At 33.5% G+C, this 19,763-nt stretch overlaps 1 protein-coding gene across 3 annotated transcripts in view; it reads left to right on the top strand.

The window, feature by feature from the left end:
- PIGN (phosphatidylinositol glycan anchor biosynthesis class N) overlaps window positions 1-19,763 on the top strand; it is a 127,428-nt gene that overhangs the window by 47,433 nt on the left and 60,232 nt on the right. For all 3 annotated transcript variants that reach the window (XM_081263670.1, XM_081263669.1, XM_081263668.1), the window contains 3 exons: window positions 11,237-11,315; window positions 12,491-12,673; window positions 17,188-17,327. In XM_081263670.1, coding sequence (XP_081119796.1) covers window positions 11,237-11,315; window positions 12,491-12,673; window positions 17,188-17,327 — 402 coding nt within the window. The remainder of the gene's footprint in view (window positions 1-11,236; window positions 11,316-12,490; window positions 12,674-17,187; window positions 17,328-19,763) is intronic.

Below are 19,763 nucleotides of genomic sequence, written 5' to 3'. Positions count from 1 at the left end.
CTCCCTGTCTTTTTTATCTCAAAGGCCACATGTGAGCCTTCAGCTGTACCCTGAGCCACACAGTGTTTTCTAAGGATTATCTATGCAGTGATTCTTGAATTGTCACTTTTTTCTCTTGGTGATCTCTTAGGGACCCCATCTGTTCCAAAATTCCTTTTTTAAATGTAAAACCTTGTGTGGCTCAGTGATTTTAATTGTTTCTAGCTCTGTAGTCTAGTCACTTAGGAGTTCTTTGGGCATTCCACCTGGCTGGCTTTCAGGAGATGATTTCTCTCCCTCATTTTGCCACAAGATTAACAAGTATCTTATAGAATGAGAGTGAAAGAAAATAATCAAATCTACCATCCACCTCCCATCTCCACAAATTTTGAAATAAGGAAATTTTAAAAGTTTTATTGTGATGTTGTGAACAGTATAACAATTTGTTGTTGTTGCTGTTGTCGTTGGGATCAAACCCAGGGCCTCATGTGTGCTAGGCAAGTGTTCTGTCACTGAGCTGTACTCCCACGCCTTCTCATACTATTTTTTTTTTTTTTTTTTTGGGTCAGAGGGAGGTACTGGGGATTGAACTCAGGGGAACTTACATCCCAAGCCCTATTTTGTATTTTATTTAGAGACAAGGTCTCAGTTACTTAGCACCTTGCTGTTGCTGAAGCTTCTCATACTATTTTAATTGCAAACTTTAAAAATATATAGTTCTTGCTGGATGTTGTGGCTGTACTTGTAGCCCCATCTACTTAGGAAGTTGAGGCAGGAGGATCGCTTAAGCCCAGGAGTTGAGGGCCAACCTGGGCAACATAGCAAGACACTGTCTCAAAAACAAACAACAACTACAAATAAATAAATATATCTACACATGTGTGTATATTTGTATGTGTGTTAGTAATCACCAACTAGTAAGTTCTACAAATTTTGTAACATCTTTATGTTTAAGAATTGTTATTAAAAGCCAGGCTTGGTGGCCCAAGTCTATAATTTCAGTGACTAGGGAGGCTAAAGCAGAAGGATGTCAAGTTCAAGGCCAGCCTTGGCAACCTATTAAGACCCTGTCTCAAAATTTAAAATAATAGTAATAAAGGACTAGCTCAGTGGTAGACTACCCCTGGGTTCAATCCCTAATACTGCCAAAAAAAAAAAAAAAAAAGGAAAAAAAAAAAGAAAGAAAATAAAAAGAAAAAAATATATATATAAAATCTAGATTTTCTAAACCGTTCTTTCTTAGTTTTTTATCATGGGAATAAAACACTGATTTTTTAAATACTCAAGAGTATTAGTATCTTTTTGGGGTAGGGGTATAATTCAGTGGTAGAGTGCCTGCCTCCAAGGCCCTGGGTTTAATCCTTAGCACCACAAAATAAATGAACAAAAAGAATCTTACGGGCTGAGGATGTGGCTCAAGCGGTAGCGCGCTCGCCTGGCATGCGTGCAGCCTGGGTTTGATCCTCAGCACCACATACAAACAAAGATGTTGTGTCCGCCGAAAACTAAAAAATAAATATTAAAAAATTCTCTCTCCGGCTGGGGATGTGGCTCAAGCGGTAGCGCGCTCACCCGGAATGCATGCGGCCTGGGTTCGATCCTCAGCACCACATACAAACAAAGATGTTGTGTCCGCCGAAAACTAAAACATACAAAAAAAATATTTAAAAAAAATAAAAAATTCTCTCTCTCTTTAAAAAAAAAATCTTACTAGGGAACATTCGTAAGTACAATTAGTCCATCATTCTATTGTATAATTATATAAAGATGGACTTTATTAATCATCTTTAATTTGAGATTAGATTAAGCATTTATTATAAAGAATGATTTCACCATTATATGATTTATACCATGATTGGATCAAATGAATCCAGGTTATAACATGATTATCAGAAAGGTGGGTTTATCCTATTTTAAAATAATTAAAGCAATTTTAATTCTACAGCTTTGTTAAATATCCATTTTAAGGCCTTAGCTCAAAAATTTATAATAGAAAAAGTTATAAAACTTAACCTCACTAATGGTCAAAAAAATAAATTCAAATTGAAAATATTATTTTTCACTTTTATTTTATTTTATTTTTGGTACTAGGGGTTGAAACCAGGAGTGCTTTACCATCATAACCAAATACAAGTTATGAAGTTAACATTTGGTGTGATTACAACTACACTCCCAGCCCTTTTTGAAAATTTGTATTTTGAGACAAGGTCTTGCTACTTGCTAAGTTGCTGAGGCTAGCCTTGGACTTGTGATCCTCCTGCCTCTGCCTCCCAGGTTGCTGGGATTACAAGCATGTATCACTGCATGGGGCTTCTGTTTTCTACTTTTTAAATTACCAAATTTTTTGAAGATAGTGCGGCTAACTGAACATTTCCACAAATTGCTATTGGCATTCTAAATTTGTATAGACACTCGTTTAGAGACTAAACTTCACACTTGAAGAACCTTAAAATGTTTATCATCTTTAACCAAGTGATTCCATTGTGTGATCAGTATTTTCAGGTCTTTTCCCCAATGTATTCATCAAAGGATTATAGTAAAAAAAAGGAAAACCATATAATTGAATAACAGTAATGTATGTACTATATAGGTTGTAAAATAACCACTAAACATTCTGTTTTCATGTATAATATGTCTTAGTATGTTTTTAACAAAATCATAAAATACAAGTTATGAAGTTAACATTTGGTGTGATTACAACTACATTAAAAATTAGTGAGAGAAAGAAGGAAATTGAACCAAAAATGCAACATGAGTGAGATTTGTGGTCTGTAATTTTAGTTTTTTACTAATTTTAATTTATCAATTATTAGAAATTATATGTATTTTGATAGAGAAAACTTTTTTATATGGGAAGCATTTCTGTAGTTCCTAGTTTTTTTGGAACATATCCTATGTGAAGATGCATAAAGAGAAGTCAAGTTTTTGTGTGGATTTTTTTGGAGGTTGAGTACTGGGAATTTTTAAAGTGGATACTTTACCACTGAGCTGCATCCCCAGCCCTTTTTATTTTTTATTTTGAGACAGGTCTAAGTTGCTTAAGGCCTGGCTAAATTGCCGAGGCCGACCTCAAACTTGAGATCATCCTGCCTTAGCCTCCTGAGTTGCTGGGATCACAGGTATGCACTACTGCACCTGGCAAAAGTAAAGAAAAGGAATATACTTTGCCTATTTGGAACATAGACTTGTTTGTGGGACACAAGACTATGGGAAAACACAACAAAATGTTCAAAGATTGGAGAAGAATTCACTAAACTTATGTTTGGCATTTGAAGGAATGTAGGAAGAGCAAAAGAGAACATTAAGTGGGGGCCAGACTTGTCCTGGTGGGTAGATGAAGGGTTGTACTTTGTTCTTAAAATAATGTATTTTAAGGCATGGTCAGATTTGCATTTTACAGAAACCATTCAGAGAAACCAACTAATTGAATAAAACGAGATTTTCTTTACTACATGGGTGATAAAACTGAGTCCTTCCAGTCCTTCGTCACTGCTAGTAAGATGTAGAACTGGAACTTGAACCCAGATATTCTAACTTCTAACTGTGCTATTTTGCATTTTTTCTTCCGTCTCAAATGCTATACTCAACAGTAAATTATTTTTTTAAGGCAGTGCTATCAGGTTTTTTTTTAGTAAATTAATCAAATTTAATAAAATTTTTAAAAGCATACTTAGGTCTCGAATACATTAGTAGTTCAGTAAATAAATTAGTGTCAGTACAGTTTTGTGGAATGTTTGGTCTTTAGAATGTCAATCTACCATGGCTGATTTTGCTGTGATATACTTAATAATTTTCCTTAGCCAGGCACACCTATAGTTCTAGAGACTCGGGAGGCTGAAACATAAGCTCAATGAAACCTTATATTCAAAGCCAGCCTCAGCAACTTAGCAAGAAACTTAGTGAGACCCTGTATCAAAACAAACAATAAATAAATAAACCATCATAAAAAGACCTGGAATGTGGCTCAGGAGTCAAGAACCCTTGGGTTCAATCCCAGGTACCAAAATAAATATAAACACATTTTATTAAAGTCTGATCTTAGTGACAGTAAATAATATAATATTCACATCATAATGTGGATAGTAATATTTATGGGAAGAACTTATTCTGTCTCTGAATAAATAATTGTTAGTGAGATAAGCCAGCAAATTTTATATCATAACTTCGTAAAAAATTTTTTGTTTGCAATTGTGGGATCAAACAGAGGTCTATCTCATGCATGCTCAGCAAGTGATGTTCTACTGAGCTATACATTTCTATTGAACTGTACCCTGAGCTTTATGGAAATAATGTTTTTTTTTTTTGAATGCTTAAATCTCTATAACATTCCATGTGTTAGAGTTCCTACTTAGTTTACAAGATAATTTGAAAAATCTTTTTCTAGAGTTTTGGCTTACTCCTCCCACCCCCATTTTTATAGTCACAAAAGATATGATGAATTTTTTAAAAATATTTATTTTTTAGTTGTAGTTGGACACAATACCTTTATTTTATTTATTTATTTTTATATGATGCTGAGTATCAAACCCAGTGCCTTGCATGTCCTAGGCGAGCCCTCTACCACTGAGCCACAGCCCAGGCCCAAATGTGATGAATTTCAGTGTGCAGCAAAACATTAGGTTCTGTGTCCTTCCAAGTTTCCTGCTGTCTCCATTCAAGTGTCTTTTCTTATCTCAAATCTCACCACCCAACTCATGTTAACGTAGGACACTCAGTTAAAATTGTTTTAGTTATCCCTTACAATCCGCACTCTCCCTTCTTTATATCTAAAACTAAAAAACTGAATAGATTTGAATAATGTCATATTATCATATTTCTTGTTAAATTTGCTTGCTTTCAAATATCCCTCCGTTTCCTAACTCTTATTTTCATCCTGATTTTGGAAACTCCATTTGGCTTATGGAATAAATGGAAATTTTCTTGGAAAGTCTTTATCAATAAATTAATATTATGATAGGCTTTTCTGCTGTTTAGTTTGTAATGTGCTTTTTCTTTCATCCAAGACAGTTTGTTTGTTTACCACAGTGTCCTCCATCTGACAGTATATTTTTATCACTCAGCAATTATCAAGGTTTTTTGTTATTCTCTGCATAAAAAATGTGTATTCCATCACTGTCTTATTTTTTATAAGGGCATGAGAGCTAATTATGCTGCAAATATTCCAGAGGCTTTATTTAAAGTATAGATGAATAATTTATCAGTATATGACATCATATCTAAAACTTGTATTATTTCAGGAAAAGTACAAACACAGATATAGAGCGAAATTAATTTAGTATATCATTGCCTAAACTCTTAAATGTCAATGTTTAAACTGCTTTTTAAAAATGAAAACAGTCTCTGAACAACAATTCTTAGACCAAGTATGTCAGTTCACTTTCCAAAAGGTAGAACAGGTGATCAATTTCTTCCTTATTAGCATCTGAGAATATATTTTTATTCCTGAAACCTTCTCTTTCCCATATTAGGTTAGGTGGTGTCTTCAACCTTCCCTTAAAGAAAGTTAATTTTCAGCCCTTTAATTGATCTTGCTACTATTCTGAATTCTCTCCAAATGTCCATGTCACTGTTTTGTGCCATCAGTCTAGAAGAAAGGAAGTGCTAAGCAGATGTATTCATTAAGAGGAAAATGATAAAAAGTCTGTTATTGAATTCTAAGAGTATTATAAAAGAAGTATTAGTTGAAATAAGAATAATACATAGTTTTTAAGTAATTTAACTTTATGTGCCATCTAGGAATTTTAGATTGAAAAATTTCTGACTATCCATTCAAATAAATAGAATTACCCCTAAAAGTTGTGACTTTGAGAAGTAGATACTTTATCTGTACCATGGAACAAATAATCTATGTGTTATGTTCATTATATATAATAAAATACTATACATCAGGCATAACTTTTAATAATAAAATGGTAAAGTGCTTGGATTTGGTAAAGTGTCTGTTAATAGATTTAGAGTGGACATTTTGACCTTTATGGATTGATGGTTGAATTCTGAGGAGGTCTAGGCACAAGGAACTGTGTCCTCTCTGTGAAACTTACTGAAAGAACTTCGTCAAGCGAGATGGCACTGTTGGCTGTCATTGTAGCCATTTTTTCCTCAAAAATACCTCTGACTTTCAATTGTACTTTAAATCATTCTCAGTATTACCTTAGTCTCTTTATTACAGTATGTGAAAGAAAATAGCTTATCTTCCTTCTATCTAGGCTGTTTCAAAACTGATCAAATTTTAATGTAAATTTTATTAAAGCATGTGAACAGAGTACATAAATTTTAAGTTTATAGTGTGGATTTGTACAAAATATTCACTCTTGTAACCAGCGTCTATATAAAAAAGTACATCATAAAAGTTTCTTTTATGCCCCCTCCAGATCTAAACCTTGATTTATAAATACCACCAAGTAGTTATCTGCCGCAGTCTGGCTGGGCACAATTCAGGAGCCACTTGTCAAAAGAAACGAACTTTATTTTTAGAACCACACACTCCAAACAAAACAGCTCCTCAGGAAAAACCTTCAGAGCCCAACTGCCACCACCGGTTTCCCACAAGCCTCTCCACCTCCCCCACTCCTCCTGCTCTTGAGGCCCATTGGCTGGGTTCCGTGGGCGGAGCCAAAAAAGCCCCCCAATGAGCAGCTCCGTGGTCTGAAAGGGCAGGGAAACAGCCCAATGAGCATCACTGCAGAGGAGCCAATCAGTTGGCAGCTAGAAGTTGCTGGGGCCACTGTGAGCCAATCATCAGCTGGCAGCTGGAAGTTTGCTGGCAGCTGTGGCTCTCAACAGTTATCCCTATTTCTGAGCTTTATATTCACACAGTATATTCTCATTTTCACTTGACTTCTTTTGCTGGGGATGTAGCTTAGTGGAAGGGCACTGGCTTAGAATTGTGTGAGGCCACTGGTTCCAAGCGCACCATTACCAAACAAACAACAAACCCCCACGTCACCTCAGAATCTATTAAAATTGTTTAAGTAATTCTTCTAGAAAATAATTCTAGGAAATCTGTTTTTTTGAAACCCAGAATTGTTTTCTTATTTTTCTTGCCTTTTAGGTCCTAATTCCTGCCTGCATCGGCAGCTACAAACTTTATTTTTTATCACTCCAGTGGTGCAAGATTGCCAAAGCCTCTATTGTATTATTTACCTCTGGGCTGCATCTATCTGCCCAAATTCTCAGCCTTTTGCATTAGGCCAAGATACAAATGGCAGATGTCTTGATTAGAAAATTGAGTTCCTTCTTTATGATTTCTTTCCCTTTGGGATGTTAGCCCTTCAATTCTTATTTGTCTTGGTACTTTCAGATTGATATTTAATTTATTTTATTAGGCTTTCTAGTTGTCCTAGTGAGAGTGTTGATATGCCCAAGCTTCTCTGTTATAGCCAGAAGCTATGACTAAATTTTAGTGTTTTAAATATTTTATTTTAAAAAACTGGTTGGTAAAATATTCATGAAAAATAATATGTGCACACAATAAAAATTGCACAGCAATAAAAATTTACCTTTCCTCTCATATCCCAATCTTACATAGTTGTTTTTTGCATTGCCAATATAGCTCATGTGTACATGTTTATGTGTATGAACATATCCCTTATTAACATATTTTAAGATTTAATTAAGAAATATTTCAAGCTTGTTGAAAAGAATATAGATTATAACAAAAATTCTTCTACCCATAACAGAGGTTAATACTTTGCCATGTTTCTTTAGATTCTTTTTAAAAATAGGATATTAAATGATGTGACATAGTTGAATCCCTATTTTTAAAATACAGTTTTTTTCAATTTTTTTCTATTCATGTGGCTTTCAAGATTTATTTATAATTATGTATCAGAGCTCCCTTATTTATTTTCATTTGTACATGATATTCTTTTCCCTACTCCCCTCCCAGTTCCCTTTACTTGTTATTATTTTTTTTGTTTTTCAAAAAGTTCTTTATGTTTAAAATATGTTATAAATAAAAATATTTATTTCATATCCCTTCTCAACTTCATATGAAACTTTAAAAAATTTATATTGGGGACAAGTTTTATGAGTCTTAAGTGTCATGGAGCCATAGTGAGGTTTATACAGAATATTTTGATGATTTTCAGATATATTGCAGGCTTTTGGTCTATTTTGATATGTCTCAAGATTTATGAATAGTCCATTTATGAAAAATTATAAATTAGCCTGACTTGTTTCTTTATGTGAGTACTCTTAATATAATATAGCATAAATGTTTCTTCTTTCGTTCTTAATACTTGAGAAGTCCTCTTAAGTTAGCATAAGTAATTGGTTTCAGAAAATCTTCCTTTTCATCTTTTTATTTAATTTAGCAAATCCTTAGATACTTTAAGAATGGCAATGTATTCCATTCTCTTATTTTTTTCCTTTCTTAGGTCTACAGAATTTTGATAACATTTTAACCAATTAAGATTTATTAATCAACAAATGGGACTTAATTAAACTTAAAAGTTTTTTCTCAGCAAGAGAAACAATAAGAGAGGTAAATAGGGAGCCCACATCCTGGGAACAAATTTTTACTTCTCACACTTCAGATAGAGCCCTAATATCCAGAGTATACAAAGAACTCAAAAAATTAGACAATAAGATAACAAATAACCCAATCAACAAATGGGCCAAGGACCTGAACAGACACTTCTCAGAGGAGGATATACAATCAATCAACAAGTACATGAAAAAATGCTCACCATCTCTAGCAGTCAGAGAAATGCAAATCAAAACCACCCTAAGATACCATCTCACTCCAATAAGATTGGCAGCCACTATGAAGTCAAACAACAACAAGTGCTGGCGAGGATGTGGAGAAAAGGGTACACTTGTACATTGCTGGTGGGACTGCAAATTGGTGCGGCCAATTTGGAAAGCAGTTTGGAGATTCCTGGGAAAGCTGGGAATGGAACCACCATTTGACCCTGCTATTGCCCTTCTCGGACTATTCCCTGAAGACCTTAAAAGAGCATGCTACAGGGATACTGCCACATCGATGTTCATAGCAGCACAATTCACAATTGCTAGACTGTGGAACCAACCCAGATGCCCCTCAACAGATGAATGGATAAAAAAAATGTGGCATCTATACACAATGGAGTACTATGCAGCAATAAAAAATGACAAAATCATAGAATTTGCAGGGAAATGGACGGCACTAGAGCAGATTATGCTTAGTGAAGCTAGCCAATCCCTAAAAAACAAATACCAAATGTCTTCTTTGATATAATGAGAGCAAATATGAACAGAGCAGGGAGGAAGAGGGGGAAGAAAAGAGTAACATTAATCAGTGACATGAGATGGGAGGGAAAGGGAGAGATGAGGAAAATTGCATGGAAATAAAGGGAGACCCTCATTGCTATACAAAATTACATATAAGAGGTTGTGAGGGGAATGGGAAAATAAACAAGGAGAGAAATGAATTACAGTAGATGGGGTAGAGAGAGAAGAAGGGAGGGGAGGGGAGGGGGGATAGTAGGGGATAGGTAAGGTAGCAGAATACAACAATTACTAATAGGGCATTATGTAAAATTGTGGATGTGTAACTGACGTGATTCTGCAATCTGCATTTGGGGTAAAATTGGGGGTTCATAACCCACTTCAATCTAATGTATGAAGTATGATATGTCAAGAGCTTTGTAATGTTGTGAACAACCAATAAAAATTTAAAAAAAAAGATTTATTGATTTATTGTATGTGCTTAGCACTTGGCTAAGTATTACTGGGCAAATTAATGAATATTATTATCTTGATCCATGTAGAGGTTATAATTTAGTTGAAAGAAAATAAACTGATCATTAGACCACACAAAAGTGTTAGTGGTATGAGGTGAGATTTGGAGTGGACCATAATGAATGATGAAGATTTAAGAACTCAGATGTAAATACATGATAGATGAAGAACAGAGAGTTTAACCATTATTTAGCAGATGGTATACATTTTGGATAATGGGAAATTAAGTTGAATAGAAGGAGAGTGTCATCAATAGTCTAGCAAGATCAGAATCGATGAAATACACAATAACCCTGTATCAGTTACAAGGAAGTTGACGGTGTACTCAGTAATTTAAGAATCTGAGTGGATCAAAGCAAAAGGAAAAAGATCAACTAGAAGTCTTTTTTAGAAATTTGGGAAATTCAACTTACCATCTTCAAAAAATGTCTGTTCACTTTGGCTCATTAATTTAATTTCTAAAACTTCCAGGAAAATATTCCCAAAGGATGTTTGGTGTCTGAAGGGATAGAGAATGGATCAAGGCAACATTTTGAAGTCACTTGTTCTTCTTTCATGTATTCCTGCTTCCTGGTACTTTTTCCTTCCAATTTCCAATAATATAAGCGGGGAGGAGAATTTTCCTGGAGTTTAAAAAATGAGAACCTGCTGATTAGATTGGACTATCTGATAGCTCTTAGAAATAGGCACAGATTCTTTATCAGAGTCTCCCATAAATCTCTAAGGGAAGTAATAGATAGGCACCTAAGGTTAATAAATTTTCTGAAAAAACATAAAATTTTAAATGGTGTGTGTTTTCTAGACAAGAATCTCAGATTCTGAAATAAGTGTCTGACCCTCCCACCTGAAACTAGAATGATTGCTTAAAATATTTACTTCCTATAATTTTTAAAACATTAATATATTAAGTTTAGGAGTGTAGGTTTAGTTAAGGTCTGTATTGCAATTTTGTGTTTAAATGTATATACTTGTTTCATTATTATGTTTCCTCAGTTTCTATAGTTTCAGGCAATGCTGTATATTTTAGTATTTCCCCATATATTGCATAGTATAATAGGTTCAGGTTATTCACTGACTTGCATTGTTGGTTAGGTTCTGTCTGGGTTGGGAGCGAAAAATGCATTGATGGTCCTGCCTTGTGTTTCACGTCTGCCATAAATACATGAGGGCTTAGTGATAGAACTTATGCCATTTACTCTGTATTCCATTAATTACTTTGATTTAACCAGAATATCTTTGTCAGGGTCTTGACATTTCTTCATAAAGATGGCTTATGTGATTTTCATAGTGTAGTTTTATAGTTAAAACTTTGGGTCAAGAAAACTAGATCTACCTATAAGCTATTTCTTAGAAGAGTTCAAACAGCCAGAAGTAATACAATTTAGTTTAAGATTTCTTTCTTGCATTTTTGCTTTGTTTTGTTTTTTATTTTCTCAATTTTCACTATCCTTTTTTTTTCAAGCAAAAATAAAAATCAAGAGCAAATGTAACTGAAATGAGAAAACATTTTAAACGTATTCTTTTTCTTTTGTAGGTTGCTCTCTGATTCTAAACAGGTAGACGTTTTAAGAAAAGCAAGATTGTACATAAAACAGGGAAAGTTTGATGAAGCGGTAAGTAAAGTATCCAGGTGTTGTGGACATAAATAGCTGATTAGCATTTCAGAGTTGGAGAAGGGCAAGGTATGGTGATGAAGAGCAGTAGCACATTGGGCAGGCCAGGGAACTTTCCTGAGGATCTGCTTTGGCCATGGACATACTTCTCTTTATTTCAGATAATATTATGGGCACACTTTTCTGGCTTAGCATTAGAAATGAACCTTATTCCCATTTTTTAAAATGAGAAAATAAATTTCAAGTTACTGTCACTTTCTTGTGTAAAATATTTTAGAATGCCATGCATGTGTCATTGCACCATCAGAAGTCTAATAATGCTGGGTGCGAGGCTCAAATCACAGCTACTCAGGAGCCTGAGACAGAGATGGCAAGTTTGAGATCAGCCTGGACAAATAAAGTGAAAAAGGACTGGGCTGTAACTTAGTGATAGAGCACTTACCCTGAATGTTTGAGTTCCTGGGTTCAATCCCCAGTGCCAGGTAAAAAAAAAAAAAAAAAAGATGAAGATCTAATGAGTCATACTGAAGTTTTGACTCTTCCCAACTCCTTCCCCATGTTTTTCTTTAGTTTTTTTCTTAACTAAATGTTCATATACTTTTAAAGTAAGAAAGAATTCTGTTTGCATTTTATAAAAGTGCCCAAGTAATTGGAAATGCATTTCCAATGTTTGTTTTTATTGTGATTTTAAATGATAAGCTTTTCTTTTCCTCTGCAATAGTAAGCTATTTTAGTGATGTTTTATAATGGTCTTGAGTCATTTGATATGAAAAGATATAAAAGGATGTGTGGGGGTGTACATGTACACATACATACATTCACACATTGTGGGAATCTCCATTATTTGGCACCTTTAGTAGAGAACCTTCATTTCTTCTATGTGTCATCTGAAGATCATTTCTGCAAAAAGAATTATTTTAGAATACTACATATATCTTAAATGATTTACATTAAAATGCCCCTTTTCATCAAGACTTAAAAGTTAATTGTATTCTGGAATTTTTTTTTGTACTTGCAAGAAGATTCTTAGACAAAATCTATTCTTAAATTTGTCATCTATAAGCTCACTCTGATTTACTATCGTGGTTTAGCTGTTAGAAACTTTTTTTCTTTCTTTGAAATTTAGATTTTCTTATTCTTTCCAGGTGCAAGTTATATGTTTTTTTCCTCTATAGGTTTCCCTTTGCACAGAACTGATTCATCTTGCATTAAAAGGATTGTCCTATTATCACACTTATGACAGATTCTTCTTGGGCATCAGTGTTGCTATTGGTTTTGTGGGTTGGACTTCTTATGTTTCTTTGCTGATCATCAAGTCTCATTCCAACCTAACAAGAAGTATTAGTAAAGAAGTTAAGGTAGGTTCAGGAGATATAATGAAGATTTACATGATGGTATAACAATCACTAACGAAAGAAATTTAACCAGATTATGTGTAGTGAGTTCATATAATGTGTAAGTCTTTGTGCTAAGTCAACTCTTTATTTTTCTTTGTTTGTATTGGTATATTGGATCTCTTTTGTTATCTCTAGTTCTTTATTTGGTAAGAAGATGTATTAATATTGGCCCTATAACATATGAAGGCTATAATCTACATAAATAATTTAAATTCTATAGTTAATGATATTGATTTCTGCTCTTTGTTGTAACTATTTAATATAAGTATTCTATATCTTTCTAGTATAGGTAATCAGAGAACTACTTCAAAGCAATGTAATTAACCTTATCTGCTATTAAAAGTTTAGGAGCTGAAAAATTATGATCACTTGCTCCAAATATTTCTGAGTAATGTATATTTTTCTGTAATTTATTTCTCCTTCAACTTTCTGAAATTACTCAAATACCAAATTCTAATAGAACTTTCTGTTTATTTTAAGAATGTACCCTAGTTTACTGTAATTTCAATGAAAAACATTTAAAAAACCTCTTTAACACAGAAAATATAATAGTACATGTATAGTTTTACTGCATTGAAACACTTCTCTTATTTAAAATAAATTGCTAATCAGGATTTACCAGTGAAAATATGCCACTTATATTTCCTTTTCTTCATTCTAATAATAATTACAGTGCCCAAATCCTCTAAAGAGTAACATATTTTCATGTTATATTTTTGATAATAGTAGTCTGCAAACATTTCCGATGATAACTTTTCTAATTTTACATTTTATTTTTCTGTAATGGAGGGCAGAACATTAGTGTTTATTTCAATTTGTCATAATGCTTGCGTATCTTATATAATTTCCCGAAAGTAATTTTAATTATTTGAATATATGTGATGTTGAGTAAAATAGGAATAATTTCCTGTGCATGGTAGGAAAAAACACAGAAATTACTGTGTTTTAGTAATGGGTATATCTAGGAAGTCTACTGGGTACTTTAAATATATTCTACTAACCAAGACTCATAACAGTGCTGAGGTAAACATTATAATTTCTGTTTACAAAAGAAGAACCTGAAGCTGAGGGTAACTAAGTGACTAGCATTGCTAAAGACCACTCAGCTATAATGTGAAGAACTAAGATTTTAATCCCACACAGTTTTGTGCCAAATATTGCTTTTTATCTTTATCCTGATGTTCAGGTCCTTGGGAAAGGAAATGATGTTTTTACATTGATGTGTCAGCAAGATTTATACCTGATAGTTGTTTATTCATCTAGAGAATGTATCCAATATTCATTGAGTGTATAGTACAATGCTAGATAATATGTGGACTATGCAAAGAGATACATAGTTCAGATTTTGACATTAAGGATCTTAGAATTAAGTAAAGTAGGTAAGATATGTGCACACATAACCAACTTACCAGATATTGGTACACTATACTCCATTACAAAAAACAACCTTAATATAAGTTAAGTGAGATGATATAAAGACTGTCATTTCTTAATTTGTTCTTTTTAGATATCCATGACAGAGGAGTATATTTTGACATATTATACATACATGGAGTATAACTTATTCTAATTAGGATCCCATTCTTGTGGTTGTACGTGATGTAGAGTTTTACTGGTCATATATTCATATGTGAACATAAGAAAGTTATGTCCAATTCATTCTACTGTCTTTCCTATTAAGACTATCATTTTAAATAAAGGCGAACTCACTTAACTAAGGTGATGATAGCAAGGAAGAAGTAAGTCTTGGTAAAAGTTTAATAGACTGTAGGGAGAGGATGAGAATTAAAGCAAATTCAATGATGAAAATAGGCAAAGCTGGGAAAATGGACTATTATGCTGGGGATGGTAAACAATTTTATTGAGCCCTACTACCCAAGACTGTCCTGAGTGTTCTAAATGACAAAATTCATATTTTCTAACACTTAAATTCTCATTGTTTCAACGCTATAGTAACTTCAAAATAAATTTGGGTGGAATGTAGTAGGTTCGTTCAAGTGACTGATAAGAGATATACTGACAGTACAGGCCAAGGAAGTCAAAGGCTTTAAATGCTGAACTATAACATTTTCACTTAAGTGGAAAATTGGGAGATCAGTAGGAGATATATATTAAGCATTTAGTGTAGGAGGTGGCTTTTCAATTGTGGGGATTGGTTAACTAAGTCCTAAATCCATAGGTCAGGCTATCAGGATGGCAGGCTGGACAAGCAGACAGCAACTAAAGCTGCAACCAGTGGATGAAATTTGTATTTTAGGGAAGCTTCAATTCTACCCTTAAAGTCTTTCAGCTGATTGAATCAGACCCACCCATTTATGTAGACTAAATCTGGAATACTTGAAGTCAATTGATTATGGATTTTAACCATGGCTTCAAGATACTTTTTACAGTAACAGCTAGGATAGTGTTCGAATAATTGGAGATGATAGCCAGTCAAGTGGACACATAAAACTGACCATTACAATTGAGATCATTTCAAGTATTTTGAATCCTTTGGTTCTGTTTGCAAAAATATTTTTATTTCCCTTTAGTGTAGAGTTTACAGTGTTGAGAAGTGATACAACCTCAACAGTTTCATAGGAGGAATAATATATCATAGTGTATAGCATTAGCTGAAGGGAAGTGTGGAAAGCAGTTAGAATGTCAGATAGTTGCAGCTGTGTTCAGATTAGAATGGGGTGTAGGGAAGCTTTGCAGAAGAGGTGATTGCCAAAGAAGAATCTTAAAGAGTGGGTGGAGTAACCCAACAAGAAAAAGGATGTTCTCAGCCTGTGCCCGGAGAGAGGTAAGCTAGAATGGTCTGTTGGAAGAACTTTAAGTGTATAGAGCACCTGTAGCAAAATGAGAGATGACTTTGCAACAGATATTATCATCCATTGTTTGATGAGGGAACAGTTTCAGACAAGCTAAATGGTTTAGTCAAATTGACAAGCAAATAGAATGGTAGCATCAGAATTAAATTTAGGTGTGACTCTAAAGCTTATGTCACTTCTACAAGACAGTGTTCCCCAGATCCTAGAGTCATTTCTGATTTATTTACTATTATAGGCAAATGCAGTGAGTAATCTTTTTTCCTTGAAATGTAATTTTCTACGTCTCCTTAATTAAGTTCTGTATTTAATTTTGATATATGCTTACCTTCTCCTTATCCCTTGCTGGTTCAGATGTCTTTTGCTTTATAACCAAATATTCTTATTTCATCCCATGACTACTCTTGCTTTCCTTTCCCTTGGACCACTACTGTCTCTCACTTCTCTCTTTCCAGTGCTATCACTAACAGATTTTTATAATGACCTGGGACTAACGCAAAAGAGAAGTAGGAGAGGAAAGAGAATAAAAATAAAAGTAATAACAGTAGCCATCATTTACTAAGCAGTAGTAATATAGGCATTTTTTAAGCTCTTTATATAATCTCATGTAAGCATTATAAGCATTGCTAAGTAGGTATGAAATTATTCCCATTTTATAGATGGGATAAAACTAAGTCTCAGAAATCTTTAATACTTATGATTCCCACTGTGAGAAAGTAAGGGAGCCAGGGTATGAAATCTGATCTACCCAGCTCCAAACTCTTAGTTACAATATTGTGAGTTAGCCCCCCCCCCATTTTACAACTATGTCCTAGTTTATGCTTAATTCTGACTTGTTTTTGAAAACATTTTGTGCAGCAGGGAAGAACTATAAAAAGGAAAAGAATCTCTTCCTTTTCCTCCTTGAAATTCCCTACTTTCAGAAAGTAGTTGTTTATTGTTGCCTCATTTAGCTTTGGCTAAAAAAGCAAAACAGAAAAACCATGAAATGGAAGCAGAGGAATACCATGTTTCCTTTCCACCCCTTCTTCTCTACAGCTGTGTTTAACTCTTCTGAAAGTCTTTATTATACTTATTGATGTAACTGGCCCAGAGCATCCATTGGCCTGCCTGACCCATGGAGATTATCAATGGTGACATACTTTGAAGGAACTCCCTTGTTTGGCAGGTTGTTGGGAAGAGTAGATATGACTGAAAGGACCTGTGGTAGTTGGGCAGTGGAGTAGCCTGGGTAGCATGTCAAATTGTAGTTTGAATAAATAGAAACATTGTTCTAAATGAACATTAAGTCTTAAAATGTATTATGGATTAAATAGGCTTTTGTGAGTTATCTAGAAAATTCTGTAAACATTTATAAAATTGAGAGAATACATTAAGTTTTGAACAAGTTATTATTATAAACAGACTTTAGGACCATGATCACTTGTGACTTCAGAATTGTCTAACTGTAACAATCCCACAATATCCAGTTTTTTCTTCTATAATATGTTCCTCAAATGACAGATTGTTTTCTTTTTGTTTTTTAATGTAGCTCTTTTATTTATCATCTAATTGTAGAACTATTGAAAGACAGTAAAATGTTTTCTTCATTTTATAAAATCTCTTAAAAGCCTATCAATTAGCACAGGTTGTTGGAAGTATTTCAATATTATGTTTGATTTTCAGAAAGCAAGCCATCTCCTGCCATGTAGTTTTGTAGCTATTGGCATTTTAGTAACATTCTTCCTGCTGATTCAAGCCTGTCCCTGGACTTACTATGTATATTGTTTGTTGCCAGTGCCAATATGGTATGCAGTTCTAAAAGAGTAAGTAACTATCTTGCTGCCTTGTTTTTCACTTCATTGACAGCTAAATCTACATTTAAAATGCATTGGATTTCTGAGGCGTACATCATCAAAGATATTTATAATATTCTCAAATCTCTAAACTCTCTTACTTTATTGATAACTATGTAAATGTTGCATATAAACATTCTTTTTATTTTACCTTTCCCTTTTGACTTCATCTTTATTACACTGAGATAGCAGTTACCCTATTTCCTTTTTCGTGTATCTTTTATAAGAAAAATTGTGGAATAAAAGTAACATAATTAACATTGATTGTACTGGGCATAAAATAACATATTTGAACATGTTTCACCATCTCAGAGTCCAGAATATCTTCATGTTTTACAAAGAAATTTACATTTTTTTTCCTATAAATTTCTGCCCCTCCTTTCCTGCTCATCCTTTCAGCCTAGATAAGTGAAACTTTGTAGTTAAGTCTATTACAGTAAGGTATACTGACAGATTAGTCCTTATCATTCACATGTTCTGTCAGTACTTTAAGTACTTTATAGTACTTCCTTACAAGTTGGACTTAAAATGGATTGTCACCATTCTAGAAAGCTTCAAAAGGAAGGATGTAAGGTGAGTTTTAAGCACTTTTAAGTAAAACCACTAAAACGAAGCTGATTCATGTTCAAAGACAGCCAGAATCATGTTGCAGATCTTGTGGATTTCTATATTTACATAAGCAAAGTGGATCTTAAACTTAGTCTTGCTTATCAAAATATCCTCTCAGAAAACTACACCCTTAAAGCTGACCAGGGGGTGAGAACCTAAAATAAGGATATCCTCAAGATTGCCTTACCTGTACATCATAACACTATGCATATTTTTATTCTAATTTTTTTCTTTTGTAGTACTAAGAATTGAACCAAGTGTTGTTTTACCACTGAGCTACACCCCAACCCTTTTTATTTCTTTTATTTTGAAACAGAACCTCCCTTAGTTGCTTAGGCTAACCTCGAACTTGTGATCCTCCTGCTTCAGCCTCATAAGTAGCTGGAATTACAGTGTATACCACAAGGCCTGACTATTCTAATTTTTGATGACTAGCTTTGATAGCTCTTCCATTATTTTAAAACATGAAGTATTAAAAATGTTTTAGTTTTTAAATATAAAAATAAAAATAGTATTAAAATGTTTACATTAGTAACTATTTTTAAACATAGGCATAAAGACATTGACCAAAGAATATACTGTTACTTCTCCATTTGAAAGGATAGGGTTGTTGGATATGCTTATTTAGTTCAGATTTTTTTCTAATGTCTTTTTCCCCTGATTTTATAATTTTTGAGAGGTTTTTTTATCCTTGTGGAAAATTTTATTCTAGCCAGGCACAGTGGCGCACCTATAGGGGAATTGCGTGTTCAAAGCCAGCCTTAGTAACCTACCAAGGCCCTAAGCAACTCAGCAAGACCCTGTATAATTCATTATAATCTCTTTTTACTCTGTACTTATTCACTATTGAAAACAATACAAAAAAGGGTTAGGGATGTGGCTCTGTGGTTAAGCACCTGTGAGTTCAATCCCTGGTACCAAAAAAACAAAAAGAAGAAAATTCTATTCTGCTATAGAATGCCTCTGAATTATTAAATGAAGATAACACATTTTGAAAACATGTTTTACAAGAGTTTTACATTTTTTTTCTATAAATTTCCTAATGATGAAGATAACATGTATGTTTAAATTTTAATGGAAGCTATGATTTTGAAAGTATTTTATATTCCATCTTTATATTTTTGATAGATTATATGGAAAATGAAACATAAAAATTCATTTTCCTCCTAGAAAATAATCTTCAAATTGATTATATAGAATAATCTCTTTCTACTCTGTACTTATTCACTATTGGAAACAAAAAATAATCTTTTGACTGGTATTTCCTTTCCTTTCCTATCAATAGTTTGATAACATTCTGCAGCCATTGTTTTCAATCAGAAAAAGGTCATAAAGTAAATGATACTGACCTTTTATAATTACCCACTTAGTGTACTACAAATGTTAAAAGTTTTTCTTGCCAGCAATAAAATATAAAAGTTATTGAGTATGTAATACATTTTTATGGTTATAAATTCCAAAATACAATTATTGTACAATTAATGACATCTTAAATTGAGTTTGGAAAAGGTTATTTAGCTCAATCATAAAGTGCAATTGGGATTTTCCCTTATCTAGGTGAGGAAAAACCTACCTTTATTTCATGAAGATGATTGAGATTTTAATATAAGATTGCCTAGGTGTGGGTTCATTATATTTTACTTCTGGTATTATATCTGTAATTATATGTACCTGTGTTTAAACTTAAATAAGATAAGGCTCATTTATTGTCATTAATGTTTATAGAAACCAGGCAAACTGGGCTGGGATTGTGGCTCAGTGGTAGAGTACTTGCCTTGCATGTTTGAGGCACTGGGT

The sequence above is a fragment of the Spermophilus citellus genome (assembly GCF_964194105.1).
Source record: "Spermophilus citellus genome assembly, chromosome: 12".
In the NCBI taxonomy this organism is placed as follows: Eukaryota; Metazoa; Chordata; class Mammalia; order Rodentia; family Sciuridae; genus Spermophilus; species Spermophilus citellus.
Note: the sequence above shows the minus strand (reverse complement) of the source record. Positions and strands in the feature narration are given on the sequence as shown.